Raw genomic sequence first — 22,322 nt, forward strand, 5'->3', positions numbered from 1 at the left:
AGAGGTTTAATATTTTTTAAATTGTCCAGAGTTTTAAAATTCTTTATAGCACTAGGGTCAAAGCAAATATATAGCCTGCATTTTCTTTTTTTTTAAACATCTTTATTGGAGTATAATTGCTTTACAATGGTGTGTTAGTTTCTGCTTTATAACAAAGTGAATCAGTTATACATATACATATGTCCCCATATCTCTTCCCCCTTGCATCTCCCTCCCTCCCACCCTCCCACCCTCCCTATCCCACCCCTCTAGGTGGTCACAAAGCACTGAGCTGATCTCCCTGTGCTATGCAGCTGCTTCCCACTAGCTATCTATTTTATATTTGGTAGTGTATATATGTCCATGCCACTCTCTCACTTTGTCCCAGCTTACCCTTCCCCCTCCCCGTGTCCTCAAGTCCATTCTCTAGTAGGTCTGCGTCTTTATTCTCGTCTTGCCCCTAGGTTCTTCATGACCATTTTTTTTTTTTTTTTTTAGATTCCATATATATGTGTTAGCATACGGTATTTTTTTTTCTCTTTCTGACTTACTTCATTCTGTATGACAGACTCTAGGTCCATCTACCTCACTACAAATAACTCAATTTCGTTTCTTTTTATTAGCCTGCATTTTCGGATGATTAAAATCCACTCTTTCAGGCCTTTAATTTCAACAATATATTTAAAAGACTCTGAGATATGTAATTGATTCTCTTATAATTTTTTTTGTGGTAACATATAAATGTACCATTTTAATCATTTTTAAGTGTACAATTCAGTGGCATTAACTACATTCATAATGTGCAACCACAACATCACTATATCTATTTCCAAAGAAAACTTTTTATCATCTCTAGGGACTCTAACAATTAAGCAATAACTCCCCATTCCCCATATACCTCTGGGCCCTGGTAACCTCTAATCTACTTTCTTTCTCTATTAATTTGCCTGTTCTTGTTATCTCATCTAAGTGGAATCATACAATATTTATCCTTTCGTGTCTGCCTTACTTCACCTAGCATGTTTTCAAGCTTCATCCATGTGGTAGCATGATTCAGAATTCCATTCCTTCTTATGACTGAATAATATTCCATTTTATATTTATACCATATTTTGTTTATCTGCTCAGTTGTTGATGGACATTTGGGTTACTTCCACCTTTTAGCGATTGTGATTCATTGCTGCTGTGAATATTGGTGTGCATGTATCTGTTTGAGTCCCTCTTTTGAATTCTTTTGAGCATATACCCAGAAGCTGAACTGTTGGATCATACGGAGTTTCTATGTTTAGCTTTTTGGACAACTGCCAAACTGTCCTCCACAGTGCCTGAACCACTTTACATTCCCACCAGCAGTGTCTGAGGGTCCCAACTTCTCTACATTCTCATCAGCACTTGGGGTTTTCTGTTGTTTTGATTGTAGCCATTTTAGTACGTGGGGAGTGGTATCTCATTGTGGTTTTTATGTGCATTTCTTTAATGACTAATTGTGTTGAGCATATTTTCATATACTCGGAGGGTGTATCTGCCTTGGCGTAATGTCTAGCCAAGCCCTTTGCCCATTTTTTATTGGGTTGTTTTTTTGTCGTTGAGTTGTAGGGTTTCCTTATGAATTTTGGATATTAATCCCTTAACAGGTATGTGATTTGCAAATATCTTCTCCCAGTCTATAGGTTGCCATTTCACTCTCTTTTCATGGTGTCCTTTGATGCACAAAAATTTTAAATTTTGATGAAGCTCAATTTATCTATTTTTTCTTTTGTTGCCTGTGCTTCCAGTGCCATATCCAAAATATTATAGCTAAATCCAATGCCCTGAAGCTTCTCCCCTATGTTCCTTCCAAGAGTTTTATTGTTTTAACTTGTATGTTTAGGTCTTAGATTCATTTGATTAATTCTGTATATGATGTGGGGTATGAGTCCAACTTTAGTCTTCAGTGTGTGGATATTCAGTTTTCTCAGCACCGTTTTTGAAAAGACCATCCTTTCCACATTAAATGGCCTTAGTACTTAAGTCAAAAATATATTGGGCCAAGGGGGACCAAGATGGAAGAGTAGGGGGACATGGAGCTCACCTCCCCCAACAAACACATCAAAAGTACATCTACATGTGGAACGATAATCACGGAAAACTAACTGGAAACTGGCAAAAGAACTCCTCCTGTACAGCCAAAGCTGGAAGAAAGATGTCCATGTAACTGTGCAGGATGGGGAAAAAAGGCATTGGGTCAGAAGCTGCACCCCTGGCAGGGATCTGTAAGGAACAGAAGTCCACATAGGTGAATTCTCACCCTGGGGAGCGGGTTGACTAAAAATATGGGCATCCCAGTTCTGGGGTCCTGCAGGGAGGAGACAAGCCCCCTTGTCTGCTGGGAAATCCGCTGAGACAGATAGAAGGGCTGAGGAAGCCTAGACTCTACTTGTGAGCAGTGCCTGCCTGTTGGCTTGATAAGAATCAGGGTGGAGAGAGCCTTGTACTGGCTGCTGCTATCTTGCCACACTTCCCAGTCCAAAAGGATGAATACCCCACTCCTGCTCACTCCACACCACAGCCTGGCACAAGATCAGGGCAAAGATCAGTCTAGCTATGCAGAGACAGACCAGGGCACCTGGGGTGTGATCTGGGTGGAACCACAGAGACCATTATCAGTGCATGCACTGGGGCACCAAGCCTGGCTGGGCAGACGTTGTCAGCGCACACACTGGGGGATGCCATAAGAATGCACAAACGCTAAGCACTGACTCTCAGGCAGACTGGCCCTGGGCAGGAGTGCACAGTGGTTTATGTCGTAGCATGAGTGCTCCAACCCCACCCACTCCACACCACAGATTAGCACTAGATCTGGGGCAAATGGGTCCTTGGAGAAGTCTTCCACAGAGGCAGCCCAGATCTCAGATGAAGCACAGCCACCTCAGTTCCTGCAGCCACAATGCCCCTACCCCCAGTCCCAGCCTACTCCACACCACAGCCCTTCACTAAATGTGGAATGAACTTAACAGAGAAAGGGACGGAACCTTGGGATGCTTCTGAGTGGAACCATGGACACCTGCATGGGTGACCCATAGGTTAGCTGTGACCACACAGGCCTCACTTACTTCAGCAATTACAAACTTTGGGGCAGGTGACACACTCGAGGGTAACAGAGCCTGATGAAACCCAACCCTCAAGGCTTCTATTCCAACTGGGAAATGGACCCTGCCCCCAGCAGGGCAGTGACAGCCATGAACAAAGAGAAAGAACCACCTCATATACAGCACAGGCTCTAGACACTGAAACACCAACCACACCCCCTATCAAGGGGATAACAGCCAGCACACTCGGAGGAAAGATGTGGCTGGTATCCATACCAAAACCAGCCCTTGCACCAAAAATATTGGACACACACAGTCTACACAGGGATGCTCCCACATAAAAATTCCCCTTCAAGATTACAGTAGACAACTGTTTCTCCTAAATTCATAGAGATAAAGTTAAGTAAAATAAAAAGGCAGAGGAATTATTCCCAATTAAAAGAACAAGAGGGGCTTCCCTGGTGGCGCAGTAGTTGAGAGTCCACCTGCCGATGCAGGGGACGCGGGTTCGTGCCCCGGTCCGGGAGGATCCCACGTGCCGTGGAGCGGCTGGGCCCGTGAGCCATGGCCGCTGAGCCTGCACGTCCGGAGCCTGTGCTCCGCAACAGGAGAGGCCACAACAGTGAGAGGGCTGCGTACCGCAAAAAAAAAAAAAAAAAAAAAAAGAAGAGACATCCCCTGAAAGAACAAATAATGAAATAGACCTCAGTTTACTAGAACCCAATTAAAAAGGAGGTATTAAAAATACTAAAGGAATTAAGAAAGATTATCATTAGAAATGCATATCATTGTAACAAGAAACTATAAAGATGAACCAACCAAAATTAGATAATTCAGTTGCTGAGATAAATACCAATCTAGAAGCAATGAATAACATACTAAATGACACAGAAGAACGAATAAGTGATCTGGATGACAGAATAATGGAAATCACCCAGCTAGAACAGCAGACAGAAAGACAAAAGAAAAAAAAAGCAATAGATGAGATCTATGGGATAATACAACACATGTCAAATGACGCATAATATGGGTTCCAGAAGGAGGAGAGAAAGAAGGGAATCAAAAATGTATTTGATGAAATTATGGCTGAAAACTTCCCAAGTGTTAAAAAGAACACAGATATCCAGGGACAGGAATCACAGAAGATCCCAAACAAGGTGAACCCAAACAGACCCACACCAAGACATATCAGAAAAATTTAAAGATAAAAAGAGGATTCTAAAGGCAGCAAGAGAAAAACAAAGAGCAGGTCACAAGGGAACGCCTATAACACTATCAGCTGATTTTGCTGCAGAAACTTTGCAGGCCAGAAGGGAGTCAAATGACAAATTCAAATTCCTGAAAGGGAAAACCCTACAACTTTGGATACTCTACCCAACAAGATTATCATTTAGAATAGAAGGATAGATAAAGAATTCCTCAGACAAGCAAAAACTAAAAGAATTCAGCAATATTAAACCTAGCCTAAAGAAATATTTAAGGGTTTTCTCCAAATAGAAAAGAAACAAGGGGCTTCCCTGGTGGCACAATGGTTAAGAATCCTCCTGCCAAGTCAGGCGACATGGGTTCGAGCCCTGTACCGGAAGATCCCAAATGCCACGGAGCAACTAAGCCCATGTGCTACAACTACTGAGCCTGCACTCTAGAGCCCGTGAGCCACAACTACTGAGCCTGTGTGCCACAACTAATGAAGCCTGCACGCTTAGAGCCCATGCTCTGCAACGAGAGGCCACCACAATGAGAAACCCATGCACCACAACAATAGCAAGCCCGCACGCAGCAATGAAGACCCAACACAGCCAAAAATAAATAAATTAATTAATTAAAAAAGAAAGAAAAGAAACAAGAATAGAGGAAAGGGGAAATCACAATAGGTAAGGCAAACATATGAAAGGATTGAGGATTGCTTAAAAAACAAAAAATCTGTAGAAGTGATGATAACTACAATTAACAGCAAAAGGATAAACATGAAGTTGTAAAATAGGACATAAAAATCACAAAATGTGGCAGAGGGGTATATAAAAATGTACATCTTTTAGAATGTGTTTGAAGTTGAACAACTATCAGTTTAAAGCAAATATATATAGTATGGGTCAACATACTTGAACTCCATGGTAACCACAAATCAAAAACAGACAATATATTCACAAAAAACAAAAGGAAAGGAACTCAAGTATACTAGAAAAGAAAATCAACAAACCACAAAAGGAAAAACAGAAGAAATGAACAAAAATAACTACAAAGATGACTGGAAAACAAAGTTTAAAATGGCAATAAGTATATACCAATAAATAATTACTTTAAATGTTGATGGACTAAATGCTCTGATCAAAAGACATAGAGTGGCAGACTGAAAAAAAAAAGAGCCTACAATATGCTGCCTACAAGAAACTCACTTCACAGCGAAAGACACACACACAGTGAAAGTAAGGGAATGAGAAAATGTATTTCATGCAAATGGAAATGACAGGTTAACTGGGGATAGAAATACTCATATCAGACAAAATAGACTTTAAAACAAAGTCCATAAAGAAAGACAAAGAAGGACATTATATAATGATAAAGGGAAGAATAGTATGTTACACTCATTAACATATGCACCCAATAGAGGAGCACCTAAATACTAAAACAATAATAACAGACATAAAGGGACAAATGGACAATAATACAATGATAGTAGGAGACTTTAACAATCTACTGACACCAATGGACAGATCTTCCAGAAATTAAATCAATAATGCAATGGAGGTCCTAAATGACACAATAGACCAGTTGGCTTTAACTGATATCTACAGGACACTACATCCAAATACATATTCTTTACAAGCACACAAGAAAAATTCTCTAGGATGGACCACATACAAGGTCACAAAACAAGCCTCACAAATTCAGGAGGATAGAAATTACAACAAGCATGTTTTCAGACCATAATGATATGAAACTAGAAATCAACTGCAAAAAGTAATATGGGGAAATAACAAACATAAGGAAACTAAACAACATACTACTAAAAAATCCAACAGGTCAACAATGAAATCAAAGAGAAATCAGAAAATACCTCAAGACAAATGACAATGAAAATACAATATTACACAATCTATGGGATGCAGAAAAGCGGTTCTGAGAGGGAAGTTCATAGTGATATAGGCCCTCCTCAAGAAACAAGAAAAATCTCAAACACAAAACCTAACCTACCACCTAAAAGAATTAGAAAAAGAAGAATAAACAACACCCAAAGTCAGCAGAAGGAGGGAAATAATAATGATAAGTGTAGAAATAAATAATATTTATATTAAAAACAATAAAAATGATCAATGAAACCAGGAGCTGGTTTTTTTTCAAAAGGTAAAGTCAACAAACCTCTAGCTAGGTTCACCAAGAAGAAAAGAGAGAGGACCCAAATAAACAAAATAAGAAATGAAAGAGGAGAAATCACAACATATACCTCAGAAATACAAAAAAAATCATAAGAGAATACTATTGTTATATGCCAACAAATTGGACAACCTAGAAGAAATGGACAAGGTTCTAGAAATATATAGCCTGCCAAAACTGAGTCAAGAAAAATCAGGTAATTTGAACAGGCCAATCACTAGAAGTGAAATAGATTCTGTAATAATAATAATAATAATAAGTCCCTACAAACAAAATTCAAGGACTGGACAACTTCTCTGGGGAATTCTACCAAACATACAAAGAATTTACACCTATCCTGCTCCAACTATTCCAGAAAATTGAAGAGGAGGGAACACTCCCAAATTTATTCTATGAAGCCACCATCACCCTGTTACCAAAACCAGACAAAGACACTAAAAAAACAAAAACAAAATAGAAAAGAAAAAGAAAATTATAGGTCAATATCTTGATGATTATAGAGGCAGATATATCACATTAACAAAAGGAAAGACAAAAAATATATGATCATCTCAATAGATGCAGAAAAACATTTGACAAAATTCAACATCTTTTTTTTTTTTTAACATCTTTATTGGAGTATAATTGCTTTACAATGGTATGTTAGTTTCAGCTTCACAACAAAATGAATCAGTTATATATATACATATATTCCCATATCTCTTCCCGCTTGCGTCTCCCTCCCTCCCACCCTCCCTATCCCACCCCTCCAGGCGGTCACAAAGCACCGAGCTGATCTCCCTGTGCTATGCGGCTGCTTCCCACTAGCTATCTACCTTACGTTTGGTAGTGTATATATGTCCATGCCTCTTTATCGCTTTGTCACCATTTACCCTTCCCCCTCCCCATAGCCTCAAGTCCATTCTCTAGTAAGTCTGTGTCTTTATTCCTGTTTCACCCCTAGGTTTTTCATGACATTTTTTTTTTAAATTCCATATATATGTGTTAGCATACGGTATTTGTCTCTCTCTTTCTGACTTACTTCACTCTGTATGACAGACTCTAGGTCTATCCACCTCATTACAAATAGCTCAATTTCGTCTCTTTTTATGGCTGAGTAATATTCCATTGTATATATGTGCCACATCTTCTTTATCCATTCATCCGATGATGGACACTTAGGTTGTTTCCATCTCTGGGCTATTGTAAATAGAGCTGCAATGAACATTTTGGTACATGACTCTTTTTGAATTATGGTTTTCTCAGGGTATATGCCCAGTAGTGGGATTGCTGGGTCATATGGTAGTTCTATTTGTAGCTTTTTAAGGAACCTCCATACTGTTCTCCACAGTGGCTGTATCAATTTACATTCCCACCAACAGTGTAAGAGGGTTCCCTTTTCTCCACACCCTCTCTAGCATTTATTGTTTCTAGACTTTTTGATGATGGCCATTCTGACTGGTGTGAGATGATATCTCATTGTAGTTTTGATTTGCATTTCTCTCATGATTAGTGATGTTGAGCATTCTTTCATGTGTTTGTTGGCACTCTGTATATCTTCTTTGGAGAAATGTCTATTTAGGTCTTCTGCCCATTTTTGGATTGGGTTGTTTGTTTTTTTGTTATTAAGCTGCATGAGCTGCTTATAAATTTTGGAGATCAATCCTTTGTCAGTTGCTTCATTTGCAAATATTTTCTCCCATTCTGAGGGTTGTCTTTTGGTCTTCTTTATGGTTTCCTCTGCTGCGCAAAAGCTTTTAAGTTTCATTAGGTCCCATTTGTTTACTCTTGTTTTTATTTCCATTTCTCTAGGAGGTGGGTCAAAAAGGACCTTGCTGTGATTTATGTCATAGAGTGTTCTGCCTATGTTTTCCTCTAAGAGTTTGATAGTTTCTGGCCTTACATTTAGGTCTTTAATCCATTTTGAGCTTAAAAAATTCAACATCTATTCTTGATTAAAAACTCACCAAAGTGGGTATAGAGGGAACATAATTCAACATAATAAAATCCATTTATGACAAACCCACAGCAAACATAATACTCAAGAGTGAAAAACTGAAAGCCTTTCTGCTAAATTCAGGAAAAATACAAGGATGCCCACTCTCACCACTTCTATTCAACTTCTACTGGAAGTCCTGGCCACAGAAATCAGACAAGAAAAAGAAATAAGATGAGTACAATTTGGAAGGGAAGAGGTAAAACTGTCACTATTTGCAGAGTACATGATACTCCATATAGAGAACCCTAAAGTGTCCACACAACTATTATTAGAATAAATGAATTCATCAAGGTAGAAGGATGCAAGATTAATATGCAGAAATCTGTTACATTTCTTTACACTAACAATGAAATGTCAGAAAGAGACAGCCAAAAAAAAAAATCCCACTTAAAATCATGTCCAAAAAAATAAAATACTTATTACTTATTACTTCACTGCCTTTGGGGACACAACTGTCAACAAGACAGCCAGCCCGGCCCTCGGGGGGCTCACCACCTGGTGGGGGAGGCAGAAGTGGAGATCCAGTCATTGCCAAGGTGGTGAGCGCTGTGGGAAAGGACAGAGCATCACCTCACATGTACCAGCGGGTCCACAGTGGGCAGGGGGTGGCGAGGCCTCTCTGAGGAAGTTACTTCACTGCCTTAACCAAGGCAGTGAAGTAACCATACACTGAAGAGTCTAAAACATTGATAAAGGAAATGAAGACCATTTGAAGAAATGGAAAGATATCCCATGCTCTTGGATGGGAAGAACTAATATTGTTAAAATGGCCATACTATCCAAAGCAATCTACAGATTTAATGTGAGCCCTATCAAAATACCCATGATATTTTTCACAGAAATAGAACAAATAATCCTAAAATTTATTTGGAACAACAAAAGGCGCAGAGTTGCCAAAGCAATCCTGAGGAAGGAGAATAAAGCCGGAGGCATAATCCTCTGGACTTCAGACTATACTACACAGCTCTAGTAATCAAAGCAGTGTGATATTGGTACAATAAGGGATATATGGATCAATGGAGCAGAATAGAGAACCCAGAGATAAACCCACACACCTATGGTCAATTAATCTGTGACAAAAAAGGCAAGAATATACAACAGAGAAAAGACAGTCTCTTCAACAAGTGGTATTGGGAAAGCTGGACAGCTACATGTAAATCAATGAAATGAGAACACTCCCTCACAGCATATACAAAAATAAACTCAAAATGGCTTAAAGACCTAAGTACAAGACATGATACCATAAAATTTCTAGAAGAGAATACAGGCATAAAATTCTCAAACATAAATAAATTGTAGCAATATTTTCTTAGATCAGTCTCCCAAGGCAAAAAAATAAAAGCAAAAGTAAACGAACTGGACTACATCAAACTTAAAAGCTTTCACACATCAATTAAATGAAAAGACAACCTACAGAATGGGAGAAATATTTGCAAATGTTGCAAGCAACAAGGAATTAATATGCAAAATATACAGACAGCTCATACAACTAAATATAAAAAAAAAAACCCAAACAGCCCAATGAAAAAAATGGCAGAAGACCTAAATAGACATTTTTCCAAAGAAGACATACAGATGGGCAACATGAAAAGATGCTCACAATCGCTAATTATTAGAGAAATGTAAATCGAAATCACAATGGGTTATCACCTCACTCAGGTCAAAATGGCAATCATCAAAAAGTCTACAAATATCAACTGCTGGAGAGCATGTGGAGAAAAGGGAACCCTCCTACACTGTTGGTGGGAATGTAAATTGGTACAGCCACTATGAAGAACAGTGGAGGTTCCTTAAAAAACTAAATATAGAGCTATCATATAGCAGCCCCACTCCTGGGTAGATACCCAGAAAAGACAAAAACTATAATTCAAAAAGATACATGCACCCCATGCCAAGACATGGAAACAACCCAAGTGCCCATCAACAGACAATTGGCTTAAGAAAATGTGATATATATACATATATATATAATAGAATATTACTCAGCTATAAAGAATAATGAAATATTGCCATTTGTAGCAAAATGGGTGGACCTAGAGAATATTATACTTAATGAAGTCAGACAGAAAAAGACAAATATTGTATGCTATCGCTTACATGTGGAATATAAAAAATAATACAAATGAACCTATATACAAAACAGAAAGAGACTCACAGACATAGGAATACAAACTGATATTTACCAAAGGGGAAGGGGGGAGTGATAAATTAGGAGTATGGGATTAACAGATACAAACTACTCTACATAGAATAGATAAGCAACAAAGATTTACTGCATACCACAGGGTACTATATTCAATATCTTGTAGTAACCTATAATAGAAAATAATCAGAAAAAATATATATAATATATATATAAATGAATATTATATATATAAATGAATCACTTTGCTGTACACCTTAAACTAACACAATACTGTAAATCAAATATACTTCAATTATATATATGACAATATATTTGAGATTTTCTGGACTCTTTATTCTATTCCATTGTCCTATATGCCAGTACTACACTGTTTTGATCATTGTAGATTTGTAGTTAGTTTTCAAATCAGGATGTGTGAGTTCCAACTTTGTACTTTATTTTAAAACGGTTCTGATTATTTAGTGTTCCTTGAGATTCCTTATGAAGTTTAGGAATGATTATTCTATTACTGTAGAAAATGCTTGGAATTTTCATAGGGATTTCATTGAATCTGCAGATTGCTTTGTTAGTACTGACATCTTAATATTAAGATTCCAGTGTGAAAATGGGATGTCTTTCCATTTATATTTTCTTTAATGTTTTTCAATATTGTTTTGTTGTTTTCAGTGTTCACATGTTTTGCCTTTTTGGATAAATTTGTTTCTGAATATTTTTTCTTTTTGATGCTAACATAAACAGAATTGGTTTCTCAATTTCTTTTTAGTTATTACTCATTGTTAGTGTATGGAAATGCAGCTGACCTTTTCTTAACCTCTTGATTGAGTATGATTGACTTAAAAATGCCATATATGTCTGATGTATACAACTTGATCAGCTTGGAGATAAGTATACACCTGTGAAATCATCACCACAATCAAGGCCATAAACTTATGCATCACCTCCTAAAGTTTCCTCTCACTCCATTCATTTATTAATTTTATTATTTATTTGTTTACTTATATATTTATCATACTTTTTATTTTTTGCGGTACGTGGGCCTCTCACTGCTGTGGCCTCTCCCATTGCGGAGCACAGGCTCCAGACACACAGGCTCAGCGGCCATGGCTCATGGGCCCAGCCGCTCCGCGGCATGTGGGATCTTCCTGGACCGGGGCATGAACCCGCGTCCCCTGCATTGGCAGGCGGACTCTCAATCACTGCACCACCAGGGAAGCCCTATCATACATTTTTTTTTCTTTTGTGGTAAGACCACTTAATGTAAGATCTACTTTCTTTGCAGATTAAGTATACCGTATATTAGTGTTAACTTAGGCCTTAAGTTGTGTAGCAGATCTCCAGAACCTACTCATTTTGTGTAACTGAAACTTTGTGCCTTTTCGCCAACCAACCCCTCTTTATTTTCCCTCTTATCAGCCCCTGGTAACCAATATTCTATGCTCTGGTTCTGAATTTGATTAAATTCCTCATAAAAGTAGGATAATGTAATATTTGTCTTTTTATTTTTATTTTTGTGGCTGTGTCATGTCTTAGTTGCAGCACGTGGGATCTTTGTTGCAGCATGCTGGATCTTTCGTTTTGGTGCATGGGTTTCTCTCTAGTTGTGGTGTGTGGGCTTTAGAGAGCATGGGCTCAGTAGCTGTGGCACACAGGGTCCAGAGTACACGGGCTCAGTAGTTGCAGTGCACGGGCCTAGTTGACCCCGTGGCATGTGGGATCTTAGTTCCCTGACCAGGGATCAAACCTGCTTCCCCTCTGTTAGAAGGTGGGTTCTTAACCACTGGACCACCAGGGAAGCCCCAGGATTTGTCTTTCTGTGTCTGGTTATTTCACTTAGCATAACGTCCTCCAGTTACATCCAGGTTGTTCCAAATGGCAGGATGTGCTGCTTTTTAAAGGCTAATATTCTGTATTTATATACCACATTTTCTTTGCCCATTCATCTATTGACAGTCATTTAGGCTGTGTCTATATCCTGATTATTGTGAATAATGTTGTAATGAATATGGGAGTTCAGATATCTCTTTGAGACTCTCACTTCAATACTTTTGGATATATACCCAGAAGTGGGATTACTGGATCATAAGGTATTTCTATGTTTAGCTTTTTGAAGAACCTCCATAGGTTTTCCATGGTGGCTGTAAAAATTTACATACCCAGCCACAGTGTACAAGGCATCCCATTTCTCAACATCCTCACCAACATCCTCACCATCCTTGTTATCTTTTATTTTTATTTTTAATTTTTTTTGGTAATAGCCATTCTAACAGGTGTGAAGTGATATCTCATTTTTTAATTTATTTGCATTTCCCTGATAAACACCTTCTATATGCCTGTTTGTATAATGGAAGACATTTGTTTGTCTTCTGGGAAACGTCTATTCAGGTTCTTTGCCCAATTTTTAACGGTTCCTTCTATATTTTGGGTATTAACCTCTTATCAGATATGTCTTTTGCAAATATTTCTTCCATTCCATAGTTTCCCTTTACATTTTATTTCTTTTGCTGTGCAGTAGCTTTTTAGTTTGATATAATTCTGCTTGTCTATTTTTGCTTTTGTTGCCTGAGGTCTTGGTGTCATATCCAATAAATCATCACAAAGTCCAATATTTTGCTTTTTTCATGTTTTCTTCTAAGAGTTTTATGTATAAAGGTTTCATGTTTATTTCTTCAATGCATTTTGAGTTGATTTTTCTATATGGTGTGAGACAATGATCTAACTTCATTTTTTGCATGTGTATATCCAGTTTTCCCATCACTGTTTATTGAAGAAACTATCCTTTCCCAATTTTGTATTATTTATTTATTTATCTTTTGGCTGCACCACCTGGCTTGTGGGATCTTAGTTCCCCAACCAGGGATCGAAATTTGACCCTCGGCAGTGAGAGCACAGAGTCCTAACCACTGGACTGCCAGGGAATTCCCAGTATTCTTGATACACTTCTCGAAGATCAGTTGACTGTAGATGTGTGGACTTATTTCTGAGCTCTCTACTATGTTCCATTGTTTTATTGCCAGTACCATAGCTTTGTAATATATTTTCAAATCAGGAAGTGTAATGCCTCACGCTTTGTTCTTCTTGTGTAAAATTGCTTTGGACATACAGGGTCTTTTATGGTTCCAAGTGAATTCTAGGATTATTTTTTCTATTTCTGTAAAGAAAGCCATTGGGATTTTGATAGGGATTGCATTAAAACTATAGATCACTTTGGGTAGTATGGATATTTTAACAATATTCTTTCAATCCATGAACATGGGCTGTCCTTCCATTTATTTGTGTCTTCTTTAATTTCTTTCATCAATGTTTTATAGTTTTTAGTGTGCAAGTCGTTCACCTCCTTGATTAAGCTTATTCCTAAGTATTTTATTCTTTTTGATGCTATCATAAATGAGATTTTTTTTTTTTTACTTTCCTTTTTGGATAGGTTTTTATTTGTGTATTGAAACGCAACTGATTTTTATATTGCCTTTCGTATCCTGCAAATTTACTGAATTCATATATTGGTTCTAACAGTTTTGGGTGGAGTCTTTAGGATGTTCTACATAGAAGATCATGTCATCTGCAAACAGAGATAATTTTACTTCTTCTTTTCTGATTTGGATGCCTTTTTTTCCCCTTCTTATTGCTTAATTGCTCTTTCTAGGACTTATAGCACTATGTTGAACAGAAGTGGCAAAAGAGAGCATTCTTTTTTTTGGTTGTTGTTGTTTGTTTGTTTCTGATTTTAGGGAAAAACTTTTAGGCTTTCATCATTGTTCTGGGTTTTTCATATATGACCTTTATCATACTGAAGAAGTTTCCTTCTATTCCTAGTTTAGTGTATTATGTTGTGAAAGATTGTCGAATTTTGTCAAATGTTTTTTTTTCTGCATGAATTGAGATGATCATGTGGTGTTTTTCCCTCACCATATTAATGTGATATATTACATTGATAGATTTTCATGTGTTGAAGCATCCTTGCATTCCAGGAATAAATCCACTTGGTTATGATGTATAATCCTTTTCTATGTTTCTGTGTTCTGTTTGCTAGTATTTTGTTGAGGATTTTTGTATCAATATTCATAAGGGATATTGATCTGTAGTTTTCTTATAGTTTCTTTGTCAGGCTTTGGTATCAGGGTAATATTGACCTCATGAAATCAGAGGTGCTCTTTAACACTTTGGAAGAGTTAGAGAAGTATTTGACTTAGTTCTTCTTTAAATATTTGGTGAAATACACCAGTGAAGCCACCTGGTCCACAGTTTTCTTTGTTGGGAGGTTTCTTGACTACCAACTCAAAGTCATTACTTGTTATAGATTCATTCAGATTTTTTCTTTCTTCATTATTGAGTTATAGTTGATAGTGTGTTTCCAGGAAATTATTTTTTTTCATTTAGGTTATCCAGTTGGTTGGTGTACACCTGTTATAATGTTCTCTTAAAATTATTTTTGTTTCTGTAAAATCAGTAGTAATGTCCTCACATTTATTTCTGATTTTAGTAATTTGAGTCTTCCCCCCTTTTTTCTTAGTGAGTTGAGCGAAAGATTTGTTAATTTTGCTGATCTTTTCGAAGAATCAACTTTTTACTTCATTGATTTTTCTCTATTGTTTATCCTCTAGTCAATTTTTTCTCTGCTCTAAACTTTAATGTTTCCTTCATTTTGCTAGCTTTGAGTTTGGTTTGCCTTCATTTTGTTGTTGCTGTTGTTCCTTAAGACATAGAGTTAGGTTATTAATTTGAGATCTTTCTTCGTCTTTAACATAGATGTTTACAGGTATAAAATTCTCTCTTAGCCTTGACTTTGCTGCATCACATAAGCTTTGATATATTGTGGTTTTATTTTTAGCAAGGTATTTTGTAATTTCCCTTATGATTTATTCTTTAATCCATTGGATTTTTAAGAGTGTGTTAATTTCCACATATTTGTGAATTTTCTGGTTTTCCTTCTTTTTTGGTATCTAGTTTCATTCCATTGTGATCAGAAAAGTAACTTTGTAGTATCTTTAAAGATCTTTAAAGATGATTTAAGTCTCTTAAAATTTATTAAGACTTGTTTTGTGGCCTAACGTATGGTCTATTCCAAACAATGTACCATGTGCACTTGAGAAGAATGTGTACTCTACTGTTATTGAGTGGAGTGTTCTGTATATGTCTGTGTGGACTGCCATAACAGTAAACAAAGTATGTTGCAGCCACCAAGCCATCAGCCCCTGCAGCCGTCCCAGACTGTGTACCCGGAGGAAATTCAGGATCGTTAAAACAGGATACTGGCCTTAGATAGTTAAGGTGAATGTCAAAGGAATGATTTCAATGAGTCCGTAGTTTTGCATCTTGCCATACATAGAAAAGTGCTAAATCCATTAACTTGAGATGTCTGGATTTTCTTTAATTAACAGTAATCTTTTGATGTTCCAACTACCTGGTTTTTGTTGCAAAACTTCTATGTATCCTGGTTCCTCCCTCACCCTTTCAGAGCAGCCCCTCAGAGCTATCTGAGAGGCTGTCTTCTGGGCTTAAGTCCTCAGAAAGTCCTAATAGAACATAATTGTCAGCTTTTAGGATGTGCATTTTTTTCAGTTGACATCTGTTAGGTACAATTGACTTGTAGTATTGTTTAGGTTCTCTATTTTCTTATTGATCTTTTGTCTGGTTCTCCTATCTACTATTGAAAATGATTATTGAAGTATTCAACTATTTTTGTGGAATGATTTTTCCCTTCAATTCTGTGAATGTTTGCTTCATTATATTTGGGGGCTCTTTTTGGTACATACATGTTTATAATTGTCTTGTTGGATTAACTTTTGTTTAATATATAATGTCTTTCTTTATCTCTTGTAAGTTTTTAAACTGAAGTCTATTTTGTCTGAATTAGTATAGCCTACCCAGCTTTCTTTTGGTTAATATTTACAGGGAATATGTTTCAATCCTTTCACTTTCAATCTTCTGTCTTTAGAGCTAAAGTGAGTCTCTTATAGACTGTATACATTTGGATCATTTTTCTAATCCATTCTGCCTATCTCTGCCTTTTGATCAGACAGTTTAATCTATTTACGTTTAAAGTAACTACACTTAAGGAGGAACTTACTACTGTCACTTTGCTACTTAATAAAAAAGTCTTACAGTATTTGTCTCTATTACTGCCTTCTTTTGTGTTCAGCTGATTTTTTTTTGTAATGACATGTTTTACTCTACTACTCCTATACATTTCTGTTTCCCCTTCATGTTATTAATGTCACAAATTATACCTTTATACGTTGTATGTCCAATAATATAGATTTATAACTTATAAGTATTTTAGTGCATTTGTCCTTTCGGTCCTGTTGGAAATAAAAAAGTGGAGTTGCTACCAAAATTAAAGTAATGCTGCCTTTTATATTGCCCATGTATTTCTTTGTCAGATCTTTCCATCTTCATACTGCTGTGAGTTACTGTCTAGCATCCTTTCCTTTCAAACTGAAGGACTACCTTTACCATTTCTTACAGGCCAGGTAGTATACAAATAAGGTCTGCTCTGCTCCCTCCAGTTCAAGGTGACAGGAATGTGGGGACTGGGAAACAGGATGCTACCTTCTCAAGAACAAGACCACTGCCACACTGGGGAAGGAGTGGGGCGATGGCAAGTGAAAATGCCACAAAACTTTGCTGTCATTTTTAGGATGGCTTTTTCTTGCTTGAATGTTTGCTTGGTTGCTGTAAACCTTTAACTTTTTTAGGGACACTACAAAATTAGTTCAGACAGCTTCTGGTTGTTTTCTTCATGTTTCCGTGGGAAAAGGTGAGCTTGGAACTTCCTAGTCTGCCATTTTGCCAAAATACTGTTTTTTAACCTATCAAATTTGCAGTGATAAAGAAACTGTGAAATTTATTGAGACTTTTGGCAAACTGGCACTATCATCAGTGTTGGTGACCGTGCTGGGACAGCAGTCTCTATGTGTGTGTATATATACGTGTGTGTATACGTATACATGTATGTATATATATAAGTATATGTATATTAGTATATATGTGTTTGTGTATGTGTGTATAAGTATACAAACACATACAGAGATTATATATGTATCTGAAAAGACTTAAAATACTAGTATCATCTGACTCCTGGGAACTCAGCTTAAGGAAATACTCATGGATGTATATGGGGAGTTTTGGCTATAAGAATATTTACTGTCCACATTCTTTATAATAATGAAACACTGGCAGCAAAATTTTGTCTAATAATAGGGGTTGGTTAAAACATATGATGGTCCACCATGCAGTGAAATGCTACATACCTAGTAAAACTCATATTGAGGAAGAATAATTTCATTGAATTAACACTATTCATTATTTCAAAACATGTTTTAAAACCAACAGCTTATTTTTTAAAAGTATCTGACCTCCCCCACTCCAATGGCAGTCATTACTGCCTTGAATCAGGCCTTTTAGCAGTTGCCCACTCCCCAAACTCTTCCTTAACCCTGGTCCTCTTAGATTTATACCTACTTTGGGTCTCACAAACCCCCGTGGCTTTACTTATCAGCTCACATTTACAGAGCATTATCTTCTGAACTCAAGGCAGCAATTCTGAGATTCCATTTTACGGAAGGAAAGAAGGATGTGATGGATTCCCAGGAGGTTAAGAGGCCATTTACCAGGCAATGTATTAATCACTCTACAAATATTAACTCATTCAGTCCTCAGAGAGAGGAAGGGACCTATTATCCTCATTTTTCAACTGAGGAAACTACAGCCCTGGGAAGCTTCTATCTTGCCTGAGCTTCCAGAGCTGGTAATTGGTAAGAGTTCAGATTTCAACCCAGGTAGTCTGGCTCCAGAGCCAAGGCTTTCAGTCACAGCTTTACTGTCTCTTGTTCTTATTAGTAGTAAAAATAATAATGATTATTAATAATATTTAATATAACACAGAAATGTGATCAACAGTGGTTTTCATTATCCAGAGCTTTTTAAGTGTTTTTACTTACAAGAGCTCACTTATCTCTGGAAACTCATTTTGCCGAGACAGGAACTGAGGCTCAAGTACCCATCGCTGATGCTGTGAAACCCACCGCAGGAATTACAGACTCATTATTATTGGTAAATAGTATAATGTAAAGGATAATAAAAAGTGCCTCCACAGTCCTTAGGGCTTCACAGTGTGATCTGACACACCTTTTACAATGTGTAACCGGCTCTGAGAGGCCAGCAACGCGGGCAAGGCAGCACACCAAGTAAGATAAAGCAAAGTTATCGTTTTGCTTACTAATAATAACGCCTCGTCCTCCAGAGCTAAAGAAAAGGCTTTTCTTAAGGAAATCAAACTCATACCGCAGGGAGGTGGTGACTTCACCTGGGTCCTGCAGCTGCTTCGTGGCCCCGGGGCAGTTTCTCCGCTGGTGCGGCACCAAAGGCGCCTCCCGGCGAGTCCCGGCCTGCGGGCACCTGGGCACCTGGGCAGGTGGGCGGGTCCGGGCTGCGGGTCGCGGACCGCCCCCGTCCCCGGTGCCAGCCCCGTGCCGCCCGCGCCCCCGCCGCCCCCAGGCCGCTTCAGGCCGACCCCGGGCCCCCTCCCCGAGTCTCCACCGCCCCGCACGCTCGGAGCCGGTACCCGGCCTCACTCTCCTCCGGCTCCGGGCCCACTCACACCCGTCTCCGGCTGACCCGGGGCCCTCCCCGCGCCCCCGCCGCCTGGAGCTGCCCGGGCGGGCGGCCGGCGGCCGGTGCGAGGCCCCTCCCCGGCGGAGTCGCTCAGCTCGGAGGAAGCGGAGGCGGCGGCAGCGCCGAGACCTCGCCGCGCTCATGGCGTCGCCCGGGTGAGTGCGGCGCTCGCGGCCGCGCCGGGGTGGGGGGGGGTTGCGGGGTGGGGGCTGCGGGCCGCCGCTGGCGGCCTTCCCCGGCCTGCGGCCCCGGACCCCCGCCCGCTCGCTCGCCCGCCAGGCCCCGCGGCCCTCTCCCGCCGACCTCGGGCGGAGGCGGCCCGGGCGGGGGCGGGCTGGGGGCGCGGGCTGAGGATCTCGGCTCCGGGGGCGGGCTCCGGGGCCCGGGGCGCGGAGGCCGTTGGTGGGGGGCGGGCGGAGCGGGAGGGCGTGCGGGAGCGGCAGACCCCCACCTCCCAGCGGCGCCCCCGGCCTGGAGCCGCGGCGTCTGGTGCTCGCCCGGCGTCTGCCGCCCTGCCTTCCGCATCTGTTTTCTCCGCTTGCTCGCGTTGGAGTTGATGCTGGGTTCTCACCACCGTCGGGATGCAGCCTGGATGTCCCCGAACGTCCGGAGCAGGGGCCGGGGCAGACCCTGCCTCGGCCTGGTCCGGGCCTCCAGCTTGGGCTGGGCCGCGGGCCCGGGTACAGTGGCTGCCCCTGTTCTGACATCACCTCCATTCCACTGTCTTGGTGTGAAAATGTTCTTTCTTTTAGGAAATGATTGTGACCCACTGAGTTTGTAATTTAAAAAAAAATTTTTTTTTGCAAAATAAAACCTCAGCAATTCATTATGATTACTTTTTGTTTTGGTAATTTAGTCGTGAAAGCTGGGAATGACAAGAGTTAATGCAACAGCTACGTTTCACAGAGGAGGAAAATTAGTCTCAAGGTCATTGCTTTAGTTGGTAACAGGCTTCATTTGACTGCTGTCCACCATTCAGTGTGTCTCAGACCTAGTGGTTATGGTAGCAATTCGCTGCACATCCTTGCACATCACAGAGGGCTTTTACTGGCGCACGGGGTGGGGTCGGGGGAATGGTGGGCTGAGAGGCAGAGAAGATGGATATCAGGCCCCTTACAGGTAAGGGAAGTTCACTAGAGTGAACTGGCTCAGTGCAGTGGGCCTTGATAGAGCAAGCTGGGTTTTGACTCCAGCCAAGTCATGGGCATTTCCCATCTACCTGCTGTCTTTCTAGATTTAGGGAGGAGCAGTCAGAAGTACGCAGTACTTTGAGCTTGTAATTAGAATAAACAGCTCATCCCTCAGAAGGCCAGGCTGTCACCCAGAGGTTCAAGGTCCCACTGGGTTCCTGGCCCTCGTGTCAGGAAAGGGTGAGGCAGGGCGCATCGGAGGCAGTAGTGGGTGGCTGAGCCTGTGTGGGGCTGCCGTGAAGCCTTTAAAAAGTGATGGTGCATTGGGCACCCCAGCCCACTACATTAAGTCAGAGGCGGACTTAATGCTCGGCTGGTGTGCCCTTCTGTGGGCCAGTAGTCCCTAAACTGTGTCTCTGTGGAAGGTCATGTAAGTGCAGATTTGATATTTGCAGTCCTGACTATTTTTGAGGGATCTCATGAGTCTGCAGTTGGTACTTATTTCTGAGGGGTACCCATTGCAAAGCTGAGGTCACAGCGTTTTTAGTATACTTTATGTCGTTTCATGGAATGAACTATATACTTATTATGGTATATACAAATTTGGGGACAGTCTTTGTCTCCATATGTCCGCAGGCTTTGCTGGTAGACCAGAGTCTAGCCAGGGAGGCTTGGTTTCCTAAGCTTCTTTGGCCTCTCCAAGTCAGCAGACATTCAGCCTAGAAGACTAGGTGCTGCAGGAATAAGTCCAGAGATTCAGGGCAGGGATGGGAGGGGAGCCGTGATTTGTGCTGGACTGTTAACGGAGGAGCCTCCAAATCTGGTGTTCTTTTCTAAGTGACAATTTCCGTAAGAGAGTTGAGAAGGAAAGAAGAAATTCTGACAATTTTTGAGGAGCTTACCAATGTGCTAGGCCTTATGGAAAAGAAAAGGACAAGAATGAAGGCATCAAAGGAAAAGATATATTTGAGATGACTCACAGCCCAGTGTGTTTGGAATTAAGGAGAGACAAGGCCAGAGATGGAGGCAGGGCCAGACTACAGGACCTGGCCTCCTTTTGTGGGCTTACTGCCCACTGTTCACTGAAGGATATTTGTCATCAGGCTCTTGGGGAATCCATGTGACAGCAGTATGGAAGAGGCGGAGGGGACAGGGGAGATGGAGCTCATCAGCCTGCTACCGCTCTCAGCCTGCTACCGTCTACCCTCTTCTGCGGGCCTCACTCCTTATGGCCCCCATCTCTTCTTTACTCTGCCTGCTTCTTCATTCTTGGGGTTTCCTTGGGTTCCGTAGCCCATCTCTGCTAATTCCTACCTAGCACACGTTCTCTGCATGATTGCATCCATTTCTGCAGCTTTAAATGTCTAAATCAGAGGTTCTTAACCTGGGGTACACGATTGGGTGGGCTTCCAGGGTCCTGCATTCCCTGAAGCCGTATGCAGCATTGGGGTCCGTGTGCATTTTCCGGGGACCAAGGTCTATAGTCTTCATCATTTGCAGCCTGCCTCAAAGGGCCTCCTAGCCATAGCAAGTTTACAGTCATCCATCCATACCCACCTAGAGAGATAGCAAACCTAGTTAACTGTGCAAAATATATATATATTTTCAGATTGTTAATGGTAGATAATTTGAAAAACAAAAAAAGTATAAGACAGAGAATAAAAATCAAGTGTAGTCTGACTTTCTGTAGACCACCACTTGAAACATTTTCGGGTCTTTTAAATTAGGCCATTATTTTTATCAGAGAGACAGCCTTACAGATACAACTAGAGTCCCCCCCGCTACCCCCAACCTCCCTGCCTATCTTAGTTAGGCAGGTATCTCGACAGACATTTTCTATTGCATTTACATGTTATATTTGTTCTTTGCTCTGTTTTTCCCCCAGATTTTTTTTTTTTTTTTTTTTTTTTTTTTTTGCGATACGCGGGCCTCTCACTACTGTGGCGTCTCCCGCCGCGGAGCACAGGCTCTGGACGCTCAGGCTCAGCGGCCATGGCTCACGGGCCCAGCCGCTCCGCGGCATGTGGGATCCTCCC

The 22,322-nt window shown here is 40.3% G+C and overlaps 1 protein-coding gene across 2 annotated transcripts in view; it reads left to right on the forward strand.

Annotated features, from left to right (window-relative positions):
* Window positions 1–22,322, forward strand: part of LOC309966439 (up-regulator of cell proliferation) — a 93,116-nt gene that overhangs the window by 41,532 nt on the left and 29,262 nt on the right. Inside the window, exon 1 of one of the 2 annotated variants that reach the window (XM_082846494.1) lies at window positions 19,206–19,311. The exons of the other annotated variant lie outside the window; for it this stretch is intronic. Within the exon in view, the coding sequence (XP_082702620.1) occupies window positions 19,298–19,311 (14 nt within the window). The 5' untranslated portion in view covers window positions 19,206–19,297. Of the gene's footprint in view, window positions 1–19,205; window positions 19,312–22,322 lie in introns of those variants that run through there. 2 annotated transcript variants of the gene reach the window in all.

This window comes from Leucopleurus acutus (genome assembly GCF_964270905.1).
Source record: "Leucopleurus acutus genome assembly, chromosome: 9".
NCBI lineage: Eukaryota > Metazoa > Chordata > Mammalia > Artiodactyla > Delphinidae > Leucopleurus > Leucopleurus acutus.